Source organism: Chelmon rostratus, chromosome 20, assembly GCF_017976325.1.
Source record: "Chelmon rostratus isolate fCheRos1 chromosome 20, fCheRos1.pri, whole genome shotgun sequence".
Lineage (NCBI taxonomy): Eukaryota > Metazoa > Chordata > Actinopteri > Chaetodontiformes > Chaetodontidae > Chelmon > Chelmon rostratus.
In genome coordinates this window covers 9,919,352-9,936,580 of record NC_055677.1, presented here as the reverse complement: position 1 = coordinate 9,936,580, position 17,229 = coordinate 9,919,352, and the positions used below count along the sequence as shown (strand labels likewise).

Below are 17,229 nucleotides of genomic sequence, written 5' to 3'. Positions count from 1 at the left end.
AAATACTATACCAGCATAATCCCTGTACCTGTGCTCTTCATGGTCCACCAGACAATGGCTTGCGTTTGCATTTGTGGTTAGCATCTTATTTCACAACCAAATCTCTGCCTGACTCGAATAGACTTTATTAATTGTTTAACATTAGCACAATTCATGAATGTATATCATGTCTCCTCTACAGACAGGATAAATACCACTGCAGAGGACAGTTAACAGGTTCACCTTATACTGACCTTATCGTGTTAAGTTCACTCTGTAACTTTAACATCAGAGCCGTCAATAATCTCTGAATGATTTATTTAGACAAGGAAAGTTATTTCATTAAACCTTTATTTTACCAGGAGTAGCTGTTTTTGAAATTAAAAACCTCTGCCTCCAGAGTGTCCTGGCCAAGGCAGGTAGCAGCACAATTACACTGTGGCAGCATAAAACAAACACGATAACTAAGACAAAAACAAAGAACAAATCAAAGAATCATAAAATAAAATAAACATGCAATCAATCAAAATCAACATTCAAAACATAGCCAGGCGTCCTTGTTTCCAAGTCTTTTTATTTTTAAGACCTTGCTATTCGTATCTGTTCTAAGTTTTTGCTGTGTATAAGCCCAGCAGTATATTAATGTTTTCATGTAGTATTATATCGTTTTATTAAGTGTATTAGTCATTGGTGTTGTGTAGTTGTGCAGAAATCAGAATACTGTCACAAATTTAGGCAATTATCTTCACCAGTTAGCAGTGGTTCTAACTACATCTACAATACAAGGACAATGCTACAGTCAAAATGAACCAAAAATATTATTCATTTATGATTTATTTATTCATCAAGTATGTGTAATGATGAAAATGTGTTATTTTGTTTGTTTGTTTGTTTGTTGTTTGTTTTTTGGGAAATGTCACATGTTTACTTCCCGTTATTTTCTTCTTAGAGGGCAGGAGCGGATGTGCATGTGGCTGTCGCCATGGTAACCACATGTACACAAATATGGCGGAAACGCAGCGCTGTGACGGACTTAAACAAAACCAACTTTTAGCCACAGCTGCAGCTACACTATGTGATTCGTGAAACTCGTCTCGGTAACGCTACGTGTCTGTTTCTGTTTTGACGTTGACTTTACGCACCAATAAACTTGAAGGCCTTGTAAATTTAGCTCGGTAGCATAGCGTCTGTTTAGCGAATGAAACGTTTGACGTTAGCTACGTGAGTGAGAGGCTCGGTGTTTCTGCACCATGCTGGAAGAACTGGAGACGAGGAAAACATCGCAGCTTGATCCGTCTGCGAGCAGTCACAGACCCGCATCAGGAAAGTCACAGGTAATGAACACCTGCTGGTGGATATGGCCATGAAACACATAATATAAGTAACTAAAATACCACTAAACATCAAGCAAATTGACTTCACGTTTTAAAACCCTCTGTTTTTTGCACGTTAGGATATTTCTCACGTGTTAGCAAACACTTTTAAAGACCTTTACACGAAAGACATCATCGGGAAAGACACTTTGTCCAACCTCATCAAGACAAAGAATGGACAAAGCAGCTACCATGACAGATATGTTGAAGAGCTTCAACAGGTGGGATAATAGCACTGTCACTAGCAGAGCAATGCTGCACTGCATGCAAATATGACAATAATATAAATTTATGTTAGTCTTACATTTTTGTTTTTTTTCACTTAGGCTCATTCTGAATACAGCCGGCGTATAAAAGAGGCCGACATGCTGGAGAGTCATATCATTCAGGCCAGAGCTCGGGCTGCAGCCGCAGAAAGCCAGGCCTATGAGAGAATGAAAGAGACGGTGGGACATGGTTATGATCACCAGGGCCTCCATACAGGTGAGATGGGTTCATCGGCATGAGTTGATACAGTGTGTGCACTGCTGGAAAGTGCTGTGCTGTTTCACTGAAGCACAGGTATATTTACTTTGAATATACCAGGGTGGTTTGTTCTTTATTCAGTGGATCTCTTATGTCTGTTTTCAGTGAAATCAGCCTTTTCCTGGTGTGTAGACAGTGATCTTCTCCAAATGAACAACCTAATTTCCCCCCAGGACTACTTAACTACACAAAAAACACATGTAGAAGCACCAGCAGCAGGTACATGATCCTCTTTGGGATGCATCTTAAATTATTAATGACCAGTGTGTTTTGGCTTAATATTTCACTTTTCATCTTACTGTTAGTGAAATCGAATCCTGCCAAACCAACCATCGCTTCCACCATGCACGTGTGCAGGGAGCCTCAGGATGATGGTTATACTATAATTCCCAGTCCAGAGAAGACTATGGCAGAAATGAATGAGTCAGAGCTCAACCTGACCCTTGAATCCAGCTCAGATACCTCAAAGAGGAAGAAAACTCCCAGGGAGGTGAGGAGTCAGAAGCTCATAATTCAGGAATTTCCACAGTGTCTTTCCTAATAGAATCTAAAATACTTAGATTCTACCTATGATTCAACGTCTATAATTCATCACTCAAGTCTGTCTGTATGTTTCACAAGTTGAACCAGATCAAACCCAGACCAAAGTGGAAGGATGAGCCAAGCGCAAAGGACCGGGTGGAAGGATGGGAAAAACTTCAGAAGCTGAAAGATCGACAAAGCTTCCTACGCAACCCTCGCTTCCTTCCCCCGAGTGCACAGCAGGGTGGCACATCGCTCATCCGGCCCAGAACCAGCGTGGGGAAGACGGAGCATGTGAGGAAAGGGGTGGTGGAGCAAAGGTACTTGGAATCTGTTGAGCATGATGGGCCTCTTCGTCATTTCACAATTAATGCTCATCATTTTGTCAAAGGGCAAAAAATGTATTGAATAATGGCAGATTGACATAGTGGGTCACATATGGAAATCTTTCATGAGTTATAGTTGATGAATAGGCTTAGATCAGACTGTCCCTCTTCAATATTAAATGTAACACGTAGCATTACATTCTTAATCACATCAGGCCTGGGTCACATAATATTTGCATAGACACTGATTCTTAGCCCGTCTGAGTGTGAAACAAGATACAGCCTGCTGTGAGAGCCAGGTGTGTCTAAAAAAAGACAGGCTGACTCACATTTTGCCTGTGGTTACAAACTCAGTGAAGGGATATTGTGTACTATTCGGCTGCAACTCGAATTTGTCTTCCTTTACTTCGAAAATTAACATACCAGCTTTGTGCAATATATGATAAGATTCATTCAAGTTCTTTACATTTTGGTTTTTACTGTGTCTGTAAAGGCATGGGATATCACATTGTGCATATGTGCATGATTCTAGTTACTCTACATTTATGCTTATTTTGCACACTGTGGATGGTTGTGAGCATTATTGGGTCAGCAGGTCGGTTCAGTGGTCAGAAAGGCTAGCTGCAGGGTTTTGGTTTAAAGCGTCCTTCAACAAGAACCACTTCCTGCTTCACTCACATCAGTAGAGCTCAAGCTTCGATCCAACCAGAAGGCAAACGACAGTTTTCTTCTTAGAAATGTTTGCTTTGTGGTTTTGCAGATGTAGAATTTAATGCTGGGGGTGTTAGCTTGTTACCCAGCTCTCTGCTTCCGGTGAAACTGTCTTTCCTGCCAACTGACAGAATAGCCAGGTATTGTGTTTGTGCTCTCTCTGCCTGAAAGCTCCACTGATGATCCTGCCCCAGTCTTCCTAGCAAAGCCTTCAGTGGTGGTTTTCACAGACTACAGTGTGGGCCATGTTTATGAGGTACGTTTCAGTGAATACTCAATTAAAAGGGGGAAACTTCAGAACTTTAAAACTTAAACTGTTTAGCAATGAGATGATGCGCAGTAACACCCCCTGTCCCATCCTAGACAACACTGGAGCTGAAAAACTTGACTTCTGCAAGCCGTCATGTCCGAGTCATCCCTCCTACCACTCCTTACTTCTCTATTGGCCTGGGTGAGCTCTTCCCTTGGTTCTGATTGGCTTATACAGCCTCCTTATATCTGTTCTTGTTGGTAGTGAGGAAATCATTAGTGACTGTATCGAAAAGGAATGTTTGACAAATAAAGTCATAAATCTCTGGAATGCAGTTGTTTTGGCATTTCTGTATATCTGTTGCAACTCTGTCTGTGAACACCAGCACCACCTACTGGATCGAATGCTGGAGTATAAGAAGATGAATGTGGAGAATTATGTTTGTACCATCAATGTAAGGGGGGATTAATCTTCAGATTTGTTTTGGCAGGGAGATTCCCTGGTGAGGGTGGTGTCGTTGCCCCAGGGATGAGTTGTAAATACACAGTGCGCTTCGCTCCAGACTCTCTGGGGGACTATGAGGACTTCATTGTGGTGGAGACCCAGGCTGAACACCTGCTTGTGGTGCCCATCGCAGCCACACGACCCCCTCCTGTACTCACATGTGAGTCTCATTAGAATCAACCAACCTCATTGTGTGCTTTATTTTGCCATGCATTGTTGATACTTTCCCCTGTCGTTATTGTGCAGTACCAAGAGTTTTGGACTGTGGTTGCTGTTTGATTGGAGGAGTGAAGTTTGTTGAGTTCCTGTGCCAAAATGTCGGCCTCAGCGCTGGGACTTTTTGCATCGTCCCCAAGAACCAGTGGCATGCCTCGAACTTCAGGGTAAAAACCTCCCTGACACATAAGAGAGACATTTATTTTTTTGTTGTTCAAAAAAGGTATCCTGCATTTGCTTGACAGGCCTTGTTCTTCTTTCTTAATATAGACTGTGGCAAGAACTTTCTTTTCTGAGCAGCCACCCTTTGCAGTGAGCCCGTCTCTTTTCGCGCTGCAGCCAGGAGAGGCCATTGTAGTGGAGGTGAGTCTGTCATGCTCTATTTAAATCAAATAGGAAAAAAAAATGTAGATGCAGTGCCTGATATACATTTGTTATTTGATTAGATTAAGGCCACAGTTGGTATTAGTACTTCTCACTAAGATTTATGTACTTACAATGCAGTTAAATATAAGAAGTATACTTCTTGGGTTTTTTCTGCATAGGTTTCACTTCTGTGAAGATGACGAAGGTGAAAGTGTGTGTGTGTGTGTGTGTGTGTGTGTGTGTGTGTGCAGACATTCAGTCCTATAAATTCTGTGTGCCTTATAAATGTGTGCATGTGTGTGTTTGCAGGTGGTTTTCTTTCCCACCACTGCTGAGAAGAGCTGTCAGGTTTTCACTGTTGTGTGTGACAACTGCCAGGTGAAAGATATTTCCATTGAAGGTGAATCTCTTCAGTGATCAGAACTTTCTACAAAAAAACATGCTTTAATGTACTTGTTTGGATGTTGACCCTCCATGTGTCTTGTATAATATGTGTGTTTCCCAGGTGAGGGCCAGCTGATTGCTCTTGAGCTTGTGTCTGTGTCTGGGCAGAAGGAGCCGCCGGTGGTGGGAGAGGCGCATGACCTCACTGCAGAGCATTTTGTCCGTTTCAGCCCATGTAACCCTCATTCTGTGCAACAGAGAAAACTCATCATTAGAAACAATGTGTAAGCCTCACACCTTTCATATATCATGGCAAAATAGTGTCATGTTTTTAAAATCTTTGAATTTAATCCCTCTCCACAACATTATCCAACATGTCATCCATACTTTTTTTAGCTGAGGATAACATGGTGAGTGGAGAGGCCACTCTTAAACTGGAGCACTGGGACACTGGAGCCCCAGTGTTGGCAGCATTCACATAGTTGAAGTGTCCTTGAGTAAGAAACTAAATACTGATTAACTACAGTGCAAAAACAAGGACTGTTGCTCTGTCGCTGACCCTGTGCTGCACGTGTGTTGAAAGAGATTTTCCCTTCAGGGATCATTAAATATCATGTTACATAACTTTACCTTTCTCTCTCTGTCCCTGGGGTTGAAGCCACTTGGAGCTGCCTTTCCACTGGCAGATCATGAAGCCCAACCTGCACCCTCTGCTTCCCGGGGAAACCCCAGAGCCCTCCCATATCCAGTTCCACCTGGCCACAGATGATGTTTTCCATGTCAGCCCCCTAACCGGAGTTCTGGGCCCCTGCCAGGAGGAAGAGTTTCTGTTCACCTTCTGTCCTAAAGAGGTACAAACGGCAGGAATCAAGCGTTTATTACTGTTTATGCCTCATAAGTTTTGTCTCCTGTTTAAAAGCTGCATCTCATAATACAATATGTGCCAGAAGGAAACAATTCTCACTGACGTTTATTTCTTTTCCTGTTCAAAATGTTTTCTTAAGTTGAAGGATTACCACAGTGTCTGCCACTTAGTCCTGAGGGACCTCCCCCAGATGCCACCAGAGCCCAGTGACAATGGGTAAAGTTCCTGTGACTTTGTATGTGCAGTGGTAGAAGTGTGTTCTGTAATATTAATGTGTAAAAATGCCTTCATTTATAAAGAACTTTGATATCACACGTCAGGTTTACCAAACACAAGCTCTGTTGGCATACTTTTAATGTAACAAAGTGTTGGTGTGTGTGGAAATGTAGTGTCCTTCAGCCTGTGCGCACTGGCTCCAAGGTGAGTGATGTCATCGTCATGGAGATAGAGGTCAAGGGGTCAACAGAGCCGTACCAGGTCCTACTGGAGCCCTATGCTATTGTAATCCCTGGAGAGATTTTCATTTGCACATCCACCCGCAGACAATTCAAGGTTATTTACGCCAGTTTTTACTTATGTTAACCACTATTTACTATCCCTATCAAAGTCATTGTGTGCCACAAATTCCATTATTCACGGTGTTTCTATGTCTTGTGTATCAGATGTGGAATCACAGCAAAACCTGCATCTTTTTTCAATGGGAGAGAATGAGCAGCAGCGGCCACATAATGGAAGTAGAGCCCTCTACTGGTAGAATAGGTGTGTCACACAATACAATGTCAAATGATACAGAAAAATGCTCCCTTGACTTTGTGCATTATAAATCATTTCAAGATTTAGAGCATTTCACAGAGTAGATTAATTGGCTCATTATTGATTGATTTGTCCTTTGGGTCCAGAGGAGAACGAGTGTTTTGATTTCAACCTGATTGTGACTGGAGGGAAACCAGGGAGGGTTGTGACCAGTCTGCTTTGCCGCATAGAGCACCATCACGAGCCCGTCACATTGGCTGTGGAAGTCTCTTTCAAGGTAAGAAAACTGAACATGTCATGGTTAAAATCTTCCCAACTTGCTTGACTTTCCAGTAGCTTGTTGCTGTGACATTCTTTAAGTGTGGTTTGTGACCTCTTTGTGCTCATCATGTGATTTTTGGATAGGGTCCCATAGTGACCCTCAGTGTGCCCAGTGTGGACTTTGGGCTCCTGAAGCTTGGGGAGCAGACACAGACCACACTGCTGCTCACCAACATCACCCAGCTGGAGGCCTCCTGGACCCTGAAGGAGAGGCAGGACCATGAGGACACACAGGTATTAAACAGTGGACTAATATAGCAACACATCTGTGAGTAAAGATAACATAAAAGATTAATTTTTAGATCTTTATGAATCTCTGCTGTTTAGATCTTGATGGAGCCACGCCAAGGTGTGCTGCCCGCCTTGACTTCTTGCAGTGTGGATGTGCTGTTTCTGCCACGTTTCTGCCAGCAATATGAAACAGAGCTGGAGCTGACAGTGGAGGATGGGACAGGATGGTAAACATGCACAAAACCTCAGTGTTCCTCCCTTTAAGATTTTCGTTAAGTCGTAAACTTTTTAAAACAAGCATTGCATTCCAAAGCAGCCGGCGCTTCGGGCCGACAATGACGATGTTTCTCGGTGACAGCCTCCTGCTGATAACAAGTAACACTACCTGCGTGTTTGTTGCAGTCACCTGTCGGTGCGAGCAGATGTGCAGTCTCCTCAGGTGTGTCTGCTAAACTGTGAGCTGCTCCTCTCTGAACTCTACGTTGGAGTTCCTGCCAAGTCGGTCGTCACTCTCTTCAACCAGACCCTGCTGCCTTCACACTTCAGCTGGATGGTACCGCTTAACATTTTATCACCTCTTAATGTGCTGTAAGAAGAATCAATTAAAATCACATAAGAAGCAAAGACCCATGTTTGCATTCCATAACCTTCATAACATGCAAGCTTGTTTGTTAAATGTTGTCAATCTTTTATCCCGTTAGATAAAATCCTAAAACAGTACTTAGTGATGTGAGTTTTACATTTTCCTCACCAGGCTCAGCTCCAGGGTAAACATGCTGAACTGTGTGCAGCCAGCTTCGACCCCTCCTCTGGTACTCTGGGGCCTAACACCAGCATGGAGATCACAGTTAACTTTATCTCTCACACAGATGTAAGTACCGTTTTTTAATACACCTGAAGCTCACATGATTTGATAAGAGAGTGACCTAACTATACTACTATACCATGTAAAAACATGCACAGATTCAGTCAGGAAAATACTGTGTTTTTTGTCCAGCTGGAGCTGACTGAGGTGGCTGCTCTCTGCGAGGTCCAGGGGATGAACTCTCCTCTTGTTCTGAGCATCGTGACATCCAAAACCAAGAAACTCAGCGTGTCCTACTCGCTGCCCAGTGTCAGGTAGTAACCTCGCTTAAAATCTACTATCAAACCACCCTGTAGCAGCGCTAACTTTATAGCATAATAGATGGATGTATTACCACGCATCATGTGTTCTTTCTTTTAGCTCTACCCAAGATGATGAGAACCCCTCAACACTGTTACTTGACTTTGGAGATGATGTCATTTTGAAGAGAGCCGTTACCAAGCAGTTATTGATAACCAATCAAACTGCTATCCCGGCCCCTTTCACCATAGAGGCGGAGTATTTCACCTGCCATGCCTCAAAGCCAGATGACCGGCCAGAGAAAAGGTAGGCAGCTCTCTCGCTGACCTGAATAATGGATCAAAGAATTACTTTTCTGTACTGCAGATGTGACACGGAGTGCATTTCAAATCACAGATTCACATACATCAAGAGGCCACTTCACGCAGTCCAAGCTAAGAAAGTGGAAGAAAAAGCACACGAGGGTTAGTGCACTCACTTTTCAAGTCAGCAGACTGAGTACATACACTGCAGATTCTGACTCTTCATTTCTGTATCTGTTGGCAGAGTTTGTGAGCAGCCTGCTGGCTCATGGAAAAGGTGCAGCTTTCTTTGTTGTACCAGACGCCGGGATGCTGGGGCCTTTTGAGACCCAGACTGTGGATGTCACCGCCTACGCTGACATGTGGGGGGAATACAGAGATCACCTCATATGCAAAGTACGATGCTAAACTCCAGGATGTAACAGATATTTCAGGATTAGAAACGAGCAGATAACAAGAATCATTTTTTACACCATTCGCTGATGAATAATTTTGAAATCTAATTTTCCTCCTGCAGGTGGGGGACCTTGAGGCTGCGCTCATTCCCATGCAGATGACGGCGAAAGGCTGCCCACTCTACTTCCAAATGACAGGCCCACGTCCAGATGGCCAGAACCAGGGACCGATTATACAGTCTGTTCCACTGTCCCTTTCTCCAGTTAAATCTGCTGTCAGTAGTGCATTATTCAGCATGGCGTGTGACATTTCCTGTTTGCATCATTAGGTTTGGCACTCATGTGTCTGGAGGTGATACAGTGTCTCGTTCTCTTCGCATCAACAATCCCACCATGTTTGGTAAGTATGGTCATACAAAACAGGTTCAGCAAATTTATGAAAGCGGCTGCTTCTGTCATCGTTTTGACTCCCGATTCATTCATTGGAGGAAATCACGCCAACCCCCTGTTTGGTGTTAGTCTGAAAAGTGTGTAGAGTGATGCTCCACAGAATAATTTATGAGGTCTTAAGTGCCCACAGCTGTGATACTCATGAATGATGTGATATTTGCTTGTTTTCTGAAATGAGGGTTATGTTTTCATATGAATTGCCTATTTTTGGTCCTGTTTTGGATGCGTCACTGATGATCTGGCTTTTATTTATTAACTGATAAATTGTATGTTAATTTAGTGGCACAGTGTATTCCTGAGCTACTCTTATGTCCTCTTGGAAAATGTGCTAGTGAGTCTGCTGTGACCTCTCTGACTCCTTTTCCCCATTTGCCACTGTATATGGGCGACCAAACCAGTCCCCCCTCGAGGTTTAATAAAGTTATCTAATCTAAATCTTTATACGCTTCCAGATATTCGCATGGACTGGGAAACATATAACTTAGATCCGAGTGACCGTAAACTGGTGGATGTTGTGGTGGCATATGGAGACGCTTTTCCACTTAAAGATGCCGATGGCAATGAGGTGTTGAGCGGAGCATTAAGGATTTCTGATGGGGGCGTTCAAACAGGCTGGGAAAGAAACGAGACCCCAGGCTCCGAGGGAACGAGCGCCTCCTTCCAAAGCATGAATGTGAGTATTTCGCATCACAGCACAGATACACAAACATAAACTTTAACGGCTTTTATGACGTTGCCTCTGGGAAATTATTATGGCTACAATGCCAGTAAGTGGACCCACGTAAAAAAATGCACATTTTATTCTTTCACTGGCTCTAAACTTCAATCTGTTGATTTCAGGACGGGGAAGGAGAGGAATATATATCCGAGGATGTCTGTAAGAAGGAGGACACTTGTCTTTATCCCTTTCCTGTACAGAAAAAACTCTTCTCTGTCCACATCAGACCTCATGTGGGCAACCTCTCAGATTACCCATACTGCATCACTCCTCAGCAAATAGTACGTCGTTTGGATTTAAGCCACATTTTACCACTTAAACACTGCTTTTAGCCATGTGAATAATGATGTATCTTCTTCCTGGTGTGTATCTCAAGGTAATTCCAGCAAAGGGCAGCGGCACAATCCATGTATCTTTCACTCCTTTGACTCTCTCTGGGTCATTTTCCGAGTCCAGGTGTGTGGGCTTGGCTCGGGGCTTCATGAGTCTAGACTCCGAGGTAACGTGCTCAGTACACTAAACAGTGAATTTCAATTTCAAATCTTGGGAAAGGCAAACAGTACATGACTGATGCACCCTAAATTCCCTTATTATTGTGCTGTGTTGTGTTTACAGATGGCTGCCTGTGTCCCGGGTAAAGTTGGAAGAGCTCAGGGTTTGGATTTGGAGCCTGTCAGAATGGATCTACTTGCAGTCGTTAAGCCTGCGGTGTAAGCAATTAGAATCATGCTATTTATGTCCCCAAAACCAATGCATCCAACTCAGTTTATGTTTCTTAAATTAAAATTAGCTGAGGTTAGGAGAGAGGAGCTCGGAGGTGGTCTGATTAAGTTGCAAATCTTCCTCTTGGCTCCTTGCTGCTGCAGGCTGTTAGTGCAGATGGAGGAGGACGAGGGGGTGCTGGAGTTTCGTGCCTCAGCCGGTGACTTAGTGAGGGAAGAATCAGAGAAGAAGGTTGGTCTGAGAAGTCTACAACACTAATCAACAGTGACATACTGAGGTGCACACATGAGGTATTTATCCTAAGCGTGTGCAGTATTTCTGACCAGTCATGCTCAGTGGTCGCTCTTGTGATTGTTTTGCTCCGTAGCTGGTAGTGCGTGAATTTGACATCACAAAGACCCTTCAGCTGAGAAACGACTCAGAAATGCTCCTACACTTCCGACTGGGGACTCAGCCTCCATTTTCAGTTCCCAAGCTGCAGCCTAGAGCCCGGACCGGCAACTCCAGCAACCCGCCTACTGGTGACAGTCAGTCTCTGGTGCTGCAGCCACATCACAACATGCAGGTGAGGAGAGGCTGTCATGTTCTGGATGATGTGTACCAGAGGTCCCCATCCATTTTTTCATCCATCATGAATACTGAAGGCTTGTTTTTTGACAAATTCAGCGTTTCTTTTGTGTACTTTTCTAATGCAGGACGAGACTATTTAGCAGAGGGTGAAGGCTCTGTGACTCTAGCTTGTGTTCAGGTCTTCAGCTTGCCCTTATCAGTGAGGATTTCTTTTTAGTTTATATCTAAACTTAAAAAACTATCAATTTCATTTAGTTTTCTTCACAGAAATCAATGAATTACTGAGATATAGATCTACGGTCAATTTCACAAGAGGTTTTCTTACACCTCTTAAAATCAAGAAGGCCTCACGACCCCCTTTGATGCCATGGTGATTGTTAGTCAGGTTCAGGACCCCCAGGTTGGGAACCAGTGATATATACAGTACTGTAGCAGAAAGAGTTTGAAAGGTTTGTTATCTTATTGTTGTGCTTGTTTCTTTAACTACCAGGTGAAGGTGGCCTTCCACTGCTCCCCGTCCCTTCTGGACCACGCAGACCAGGCGGATGAGGAAGCCCCCCCTGGGCTGACGCTGATCCACAGTTCAAGTGGGCAGAGGAAGCTGAGTTTCCAGCAAAACCTTCAAATTCACTACAGCAACAGCAGCCTGCAGGTCAGAGACTGCGGTGAATCTCTGAAATGAGTGTATAAATGGAGAAAGAAGAAACTTAAATAATTCTGTATGATCACCTGAAGGTAACTTATATTTGACCTCACAATGTTCATTTCCTGTCCGCTCTGTGCAGACCGTGCCCCTCCGTGCCCATTTGGATCTTGCTACTATGCGTCTGTCCACTGACAGCATCAACTTTGGGCTCTGCTACGTGGGGCACACACAGACAACAGAAGTCAGCCTCTACGGCCATGGAGCCCACACTTACTGGAGATCATCTATTGGTAAGTACTGAACTGTGTTAACTTCAGTGCTTGCACATTGGCCCTGAGAAATGTTTAGAGCTATCTTTAATTCAGGAACAGCTTGGCTATACTCGCAGGAATTATGCAATCATTTACACATACAGCGCTTTAGAATGGCAGTTTTTATGTATATTTAGCTAATCTTAATATTTTCTGTAGCAGTAGGAAGGTGTCAGACTCTTCTTCCTCATTATAAGCAGTTTGGAGCATTTCCAAAGTCAGTTAAATATAATGAGAGTTAAACATCAAATCATTGCCTTCTGCTATGCAGTAATAATTATACTGTCAAGAACACCAAAAATGATGCCAATAATGTCAATTATGGTTCATATTTCCTGTAATATGCCTATGGGCCTGTGTGTGCATGTGTGTGTGTGTGTGTGTGTGTGTGTGCGTGTAGAGTCAGGTGAAGGAGCCTCCCATGTGTTCAGAGTGACTCCAGACTTTGGGCTTCTCAGGTCCAGGGAGCTGCACGTCACCAGCTGCAGCCAGTGTCTTCAGATCAGCTTCACTCCCAGGTAACAAACCACTATTAAAATGCCACACGTGGGTTTGTGATAATCTTACGCCATCAAACAAACATGAACATGTTTCATATATTTACATGTCATGTGTTGTAGTGGGGACAGAAAGTTCAGGGCCACTGTGGCAATCCGGAGTCCTCTGGTGAAGACCCCCCTCACTCTGCAGCTCCTGGGAACAGGATCCTTTGACGAAGTATACAGGTCTAACCTGAACCTGTCCTCATGACATCGCAGTCAAACAATCATCACCTGCTATTTAACCTGCTCTCCTGAAATCAACATATTTAAAGTCCTTTTTGTAAGAATGTAAATAAATATAGAGACCAACCTGTCAGGTGTGTTATTTTTATTATATACAACAGCACCAAAGCTCATTTAAGGATCAGTAAATTCTAAACTGGTTTTCCATCACACAATTAATAATGTAAAGATAGGACCTAATTATATGTTGGGATTTAATTTACAGTAGATATCCATAAGATCCTCAGTTAATTACATTCACCCAGACTCTGTTTGTTTACATATAAATGAATGATTTATGCACTGGAATATGTATGCGTTGACATGACATCTGCAGTTCAAGTCACTCAATCGCCTGCTCTTTTTATATCGAGGTATTTACACCTAACGTACAACAGCATCAGCTTAGTACAAAACTGCACCGAACTGTGCAATTTCTCTGCAAAATACATATTTAATTAACCACCAAACTCTCCTACTCTGTGATTTTTCAAACCTCTCTTTGTCATCGCAGTAAGAAGTCTTCATTTCTAGTCTTGACATACAGCCAAGGAAATGGAAGACAGCAGCAGGTCCTCTTCCAGTCTCAGAACAGGAAACCACAGGATGGGGATACTAGGAAAGCCTGTTTGACCATTGATCCTGGATGCATTTTTTGGGTCGAATGAGGTTTGTATTTCTCTCTTAAAAAAAAAAAAAAATCAACAGCAGTTCTGTAGCTGTTAGCAAAACCTTCTGCTTCTTTGTACGTGCTTGTTGGGTCGTTACCACCTGAAGGCAGTCGAGAGGATGACTAACAGCGATGGCTCCTCTCGTGGGAATCTCAGCCTTACCCACAGGAAAAACATAATTTACTGTAAAATTTGATCTGGAAAAAGAAATCACTTCGCCGTTTTTTTTAGGTTTTAACTTAACTGCCGAAGGCCTCATTGATTTCCAACAAGTCGATAGCAGCCACAGTTCGCCCTGAGGGGGGGAATGGATTTTTCTAGAAGACCCTTTTAGCAAAACGTAAAGATCAAAAAAGAGACGGCCACAAGGGTAAACACTAGCAGTGCTTCCACACACACATCTTACAAGCTTGGTCTAGTGCTGCAGGGGGAGCAAAGGCTGGTTCAGCACACATTGCATGAGGGGGAACAAAAGCTTTGACTGGAGACCCACAACCAGTCGGCCCAGGTGCACCTCCATCCCTCACCGGGCTGGAGGTCACTATGGCAGAATGTATGTGTGTGAGCTGCTGCAAGAGATTCAGTCATGCATCAATTCTGGCATTTCTACTGGAGAAAAACCTGCTGTGTCAGAATTCACTGCTTGATTTCACATTAATCATGATGGGAATGAATATGAAGTCCATTTATTTTGAAGTAGATATAAGGAATTTTGGACATCAAAACTACATAAATGACTTTTCAGCGTAAATTTGAATATTTATGCAGCGATGTGCATCAAACAACAAACTAGATAGATATGACAAGTGGCTGTGCTGTTAGCATGAAGTTTGCATGACGAATTGTTGTTGAGTTACTCTCAGTAACAGGCTGATATACAGTCAGACATGTCATCTGTCAACATAATATCCCCCATACCATATACTGTATGTACGTTGTGGTCTAAATACTCATTTACACAATGTGAAAACACAGTTTGATTGCTTTTCATAAAACTGACTGCAAAGACTTCCTTTTTTCTCCAGAGACTCCAAATCTCTCTGAAACACTCTCTGAAGTGATGCTGCAAAAACGCACGCACACACACACACTCACACTCACGCAGCCTGTTATTGTTCATAACAGCTGCCTGTGGTGTTCATCTACAGCACAGTTCAGCGGTACAGACGCCTACAAGTGCTGCAAATCCACAGAGAGATGCAAATGTCCAATTGATATTCAATGCACTCAAGCAGTCTTACACAGAGCAAGGGCATGTCTGATCACAATAAAACAAGAGCTGTGTGGAACTAATCTGAAGAGAGCGACACCGGAGCCAAGGTCAGTGGAGCATTTGTTATTCCGATTGTCTAATATGGCAAAAAGAGAAGACAGGACTGCCTGGAGGTGTGCCCATTATAAATAATTGTGGTAAACAGGCAGCCTCTTCTCCAGCTTCCAAAGCGAAGGTTCAGCAGTCCGACAAGAGAGGGACATGCTGTAAAGATGTGTTCAATCGTACACACAACAACCCACCGTTGTGTGGCCTGGCTCGCTGTCACTGTCCATTAGTCTGGAGCTCACTGACGAGCTGATTGAACACGTGTTCCCCACGACTGAGGTCTCAGTGTCCAAATGTTACAGATGTCTCAGAAGCAGAATCAGCTTAATTGGCCAAGTCTGTGTCCACATATGAGGAATTTGACTTTAAGTTGTTGACAATGTTCTCACACACAGTTCCAAGAACAATTTTATAGGAGGATAGAAATAGACTTACAGCAAAAAACAAGGACAACAAGGCCGAACAAAGATAGGTAAGAATAAACAGAACCATTATGGACATGCGAGTAAGAAAAAGAGAAAACAGAGGAGTATTTAAATATATGTAAAAAGTGTCAATGAAGCATTCATAACATGAGCTTTCTGTAAAAACAAGAGTGCATTAGTGTAATGTTGCAGAATGCAAAGCGTGCTGGAATGAATAATAGAAAAAGCTACTTTTTATACATGAAGTAGGCGGCTGTGTACAGTGTATGTATGTACGCCTGCATTTATGTTTGACAGCGATGATGATGACCATGTAATTTGTCATCTGTAGGCATATTGGATGTTTTAGTGTTTACAGGTGTTGCAGGTTTCTTTCCCACAGGTAAAGTCCAAGTCCTTACTGGATCCTGCAGACCCAGCGAAGGGAGGAAATTGTGTGCGGATCGAGTGATTACTGGACCTCTCAGGTTTTTTACCTGCTTAAACTGAGCCAAGAGGAGCTCAGTCTGTTGACTGCAGACAGGAAGAATTACTGGAAACCCCACTGGGATGACGACAGCAGTCAGAAACATTGTGGCTGCACTAATGAGGAGCACTTATCACTGTGTGAAGCACTTGTAGTGGCTCCATCCTGAGGAAGTGCTGCCACGCTGGCTATCAGGCACCAGGCCTACACAAACTGTAGGTGAACCCCAAATGCAGATTAACTGTGTTTATTCAAAACTTCCAACAGCTGTAAAGAATGGCTCATCAGGCGACAGTCGACACCTGCAAGCTCTGCTGCCATCTCTGTATCCAGCAGCTGATCAGGTGTGGTGTCCTGATAACACAGGAAGGAAATGTTGTTTTGTCATCTACAGCATGTGTGCCTGCATCTTGAAGAGCTGCATGTATGCACTCAACTCAAGCAGAGTATTTATGATTAACTGTAGTTTTGCTAAAAGTCTTCTGCAACCTCAACTCTTTAAAAAGCCTTTTATCCTCTTCTAGCATTCAGTCATCTCAAGCCATCAGCAGCTGCAGTTTAGCAAGGCGGCTGCTGCTTTATGCTCTTTGCTTCGTAAATACAAGATTGCAAAAACCTGTACCGTACATGCACATGTATTAAATGAAAGAAAATGCTTAGCATGAAAATAAATAAAGTACAAGAACCTCACATTTGAACTTTGTACAGTTCTTGAGTAAATGTACTAATTAAATTCTACCACTGATTACACTTCAAAATACATGTATAACTTTTGTTTTTTTATTTATTTTAATTTCACCTTTTTCTCCGTGTTGTAGGTTTGTGATGATGGTGTTTGAACATCCTGAATATGTTTGCAGAATAGATTGTGGCAAAAGCGAAGAGCAGACAGCAGGCATTTGCAGCAGATGTTGTACTTGCGCCGGGCGTCCACCGGGGGGCGGCACTCCCTCCAGTTTGACGCCGCTGCCTTGGAAACGCAGCGGCGGAGAGCGTCACCACTTCCTGGAGCTCACGTTGTTGCTGACATCAGAGG

General features: G+C 43.2%; 1 protein-coding gene across 1 annotated transcript; it reads left to right on the top strand.

The window, feature by feature from the left end:
* The first annotated feature begins 797 nt into the window (after positions 1-797).
* Positions 798-13,344, top strand: dlec1 (DLEC1 cilia and flagella associated protein). Its single transcript, XM_041961068.1, has 38 exons — positions 798-1,313; positions 1,433-1,573; positions 1,679-1,835; positions 1,983-2,096; positions 2,183-2,367; positions 2,499-2,719; positions 3,608-3,692; positions 3,800-3,887; positions 4,177-4,350; positions 4,437-4,573; positions 4,677-4,769; positions 5,082-5,172; positions 5,278-5,440; positions 5,815-6,007; positions 6,161-6,237; positions 6,411-6,573; positions 6,684-6,780; positions 6,921-7,051; positions 7,180-7,329; positions 7,423-7,553; positions 7,729-7,879; positions 8,081-8,197; positions 8,324-8,445; positions 8,552-8,737; positions 8,828-8,895; positions 8,978-9,129; positions 9,251-9,366; positions 9,458-9,528; positions 10,031-10,251; positions 10,419-10,577; positions 10,673-10,795; positions 10,912-11,006; positions 11,163-11,250; positions 11,387-11,584; positions 12,080-12,241; positions 12,375-12,525; positions 12,947-13,064; positions 13,167-13,344. Exons 1-38 carry the CDS (start codon positions 1,230-1,232, stop codon positions 13,294-13,296), a joined length of 5,103 nt encoding a protein of 1,700 aa, XP_041817002.1. The 5' UTR covers positions 798-1,229; the 3' UTR covers positions 13,297-13,344.
* The last annotated feature ends 3,885 nt before the right edge of the window (positions 13,345-17,229 follow it).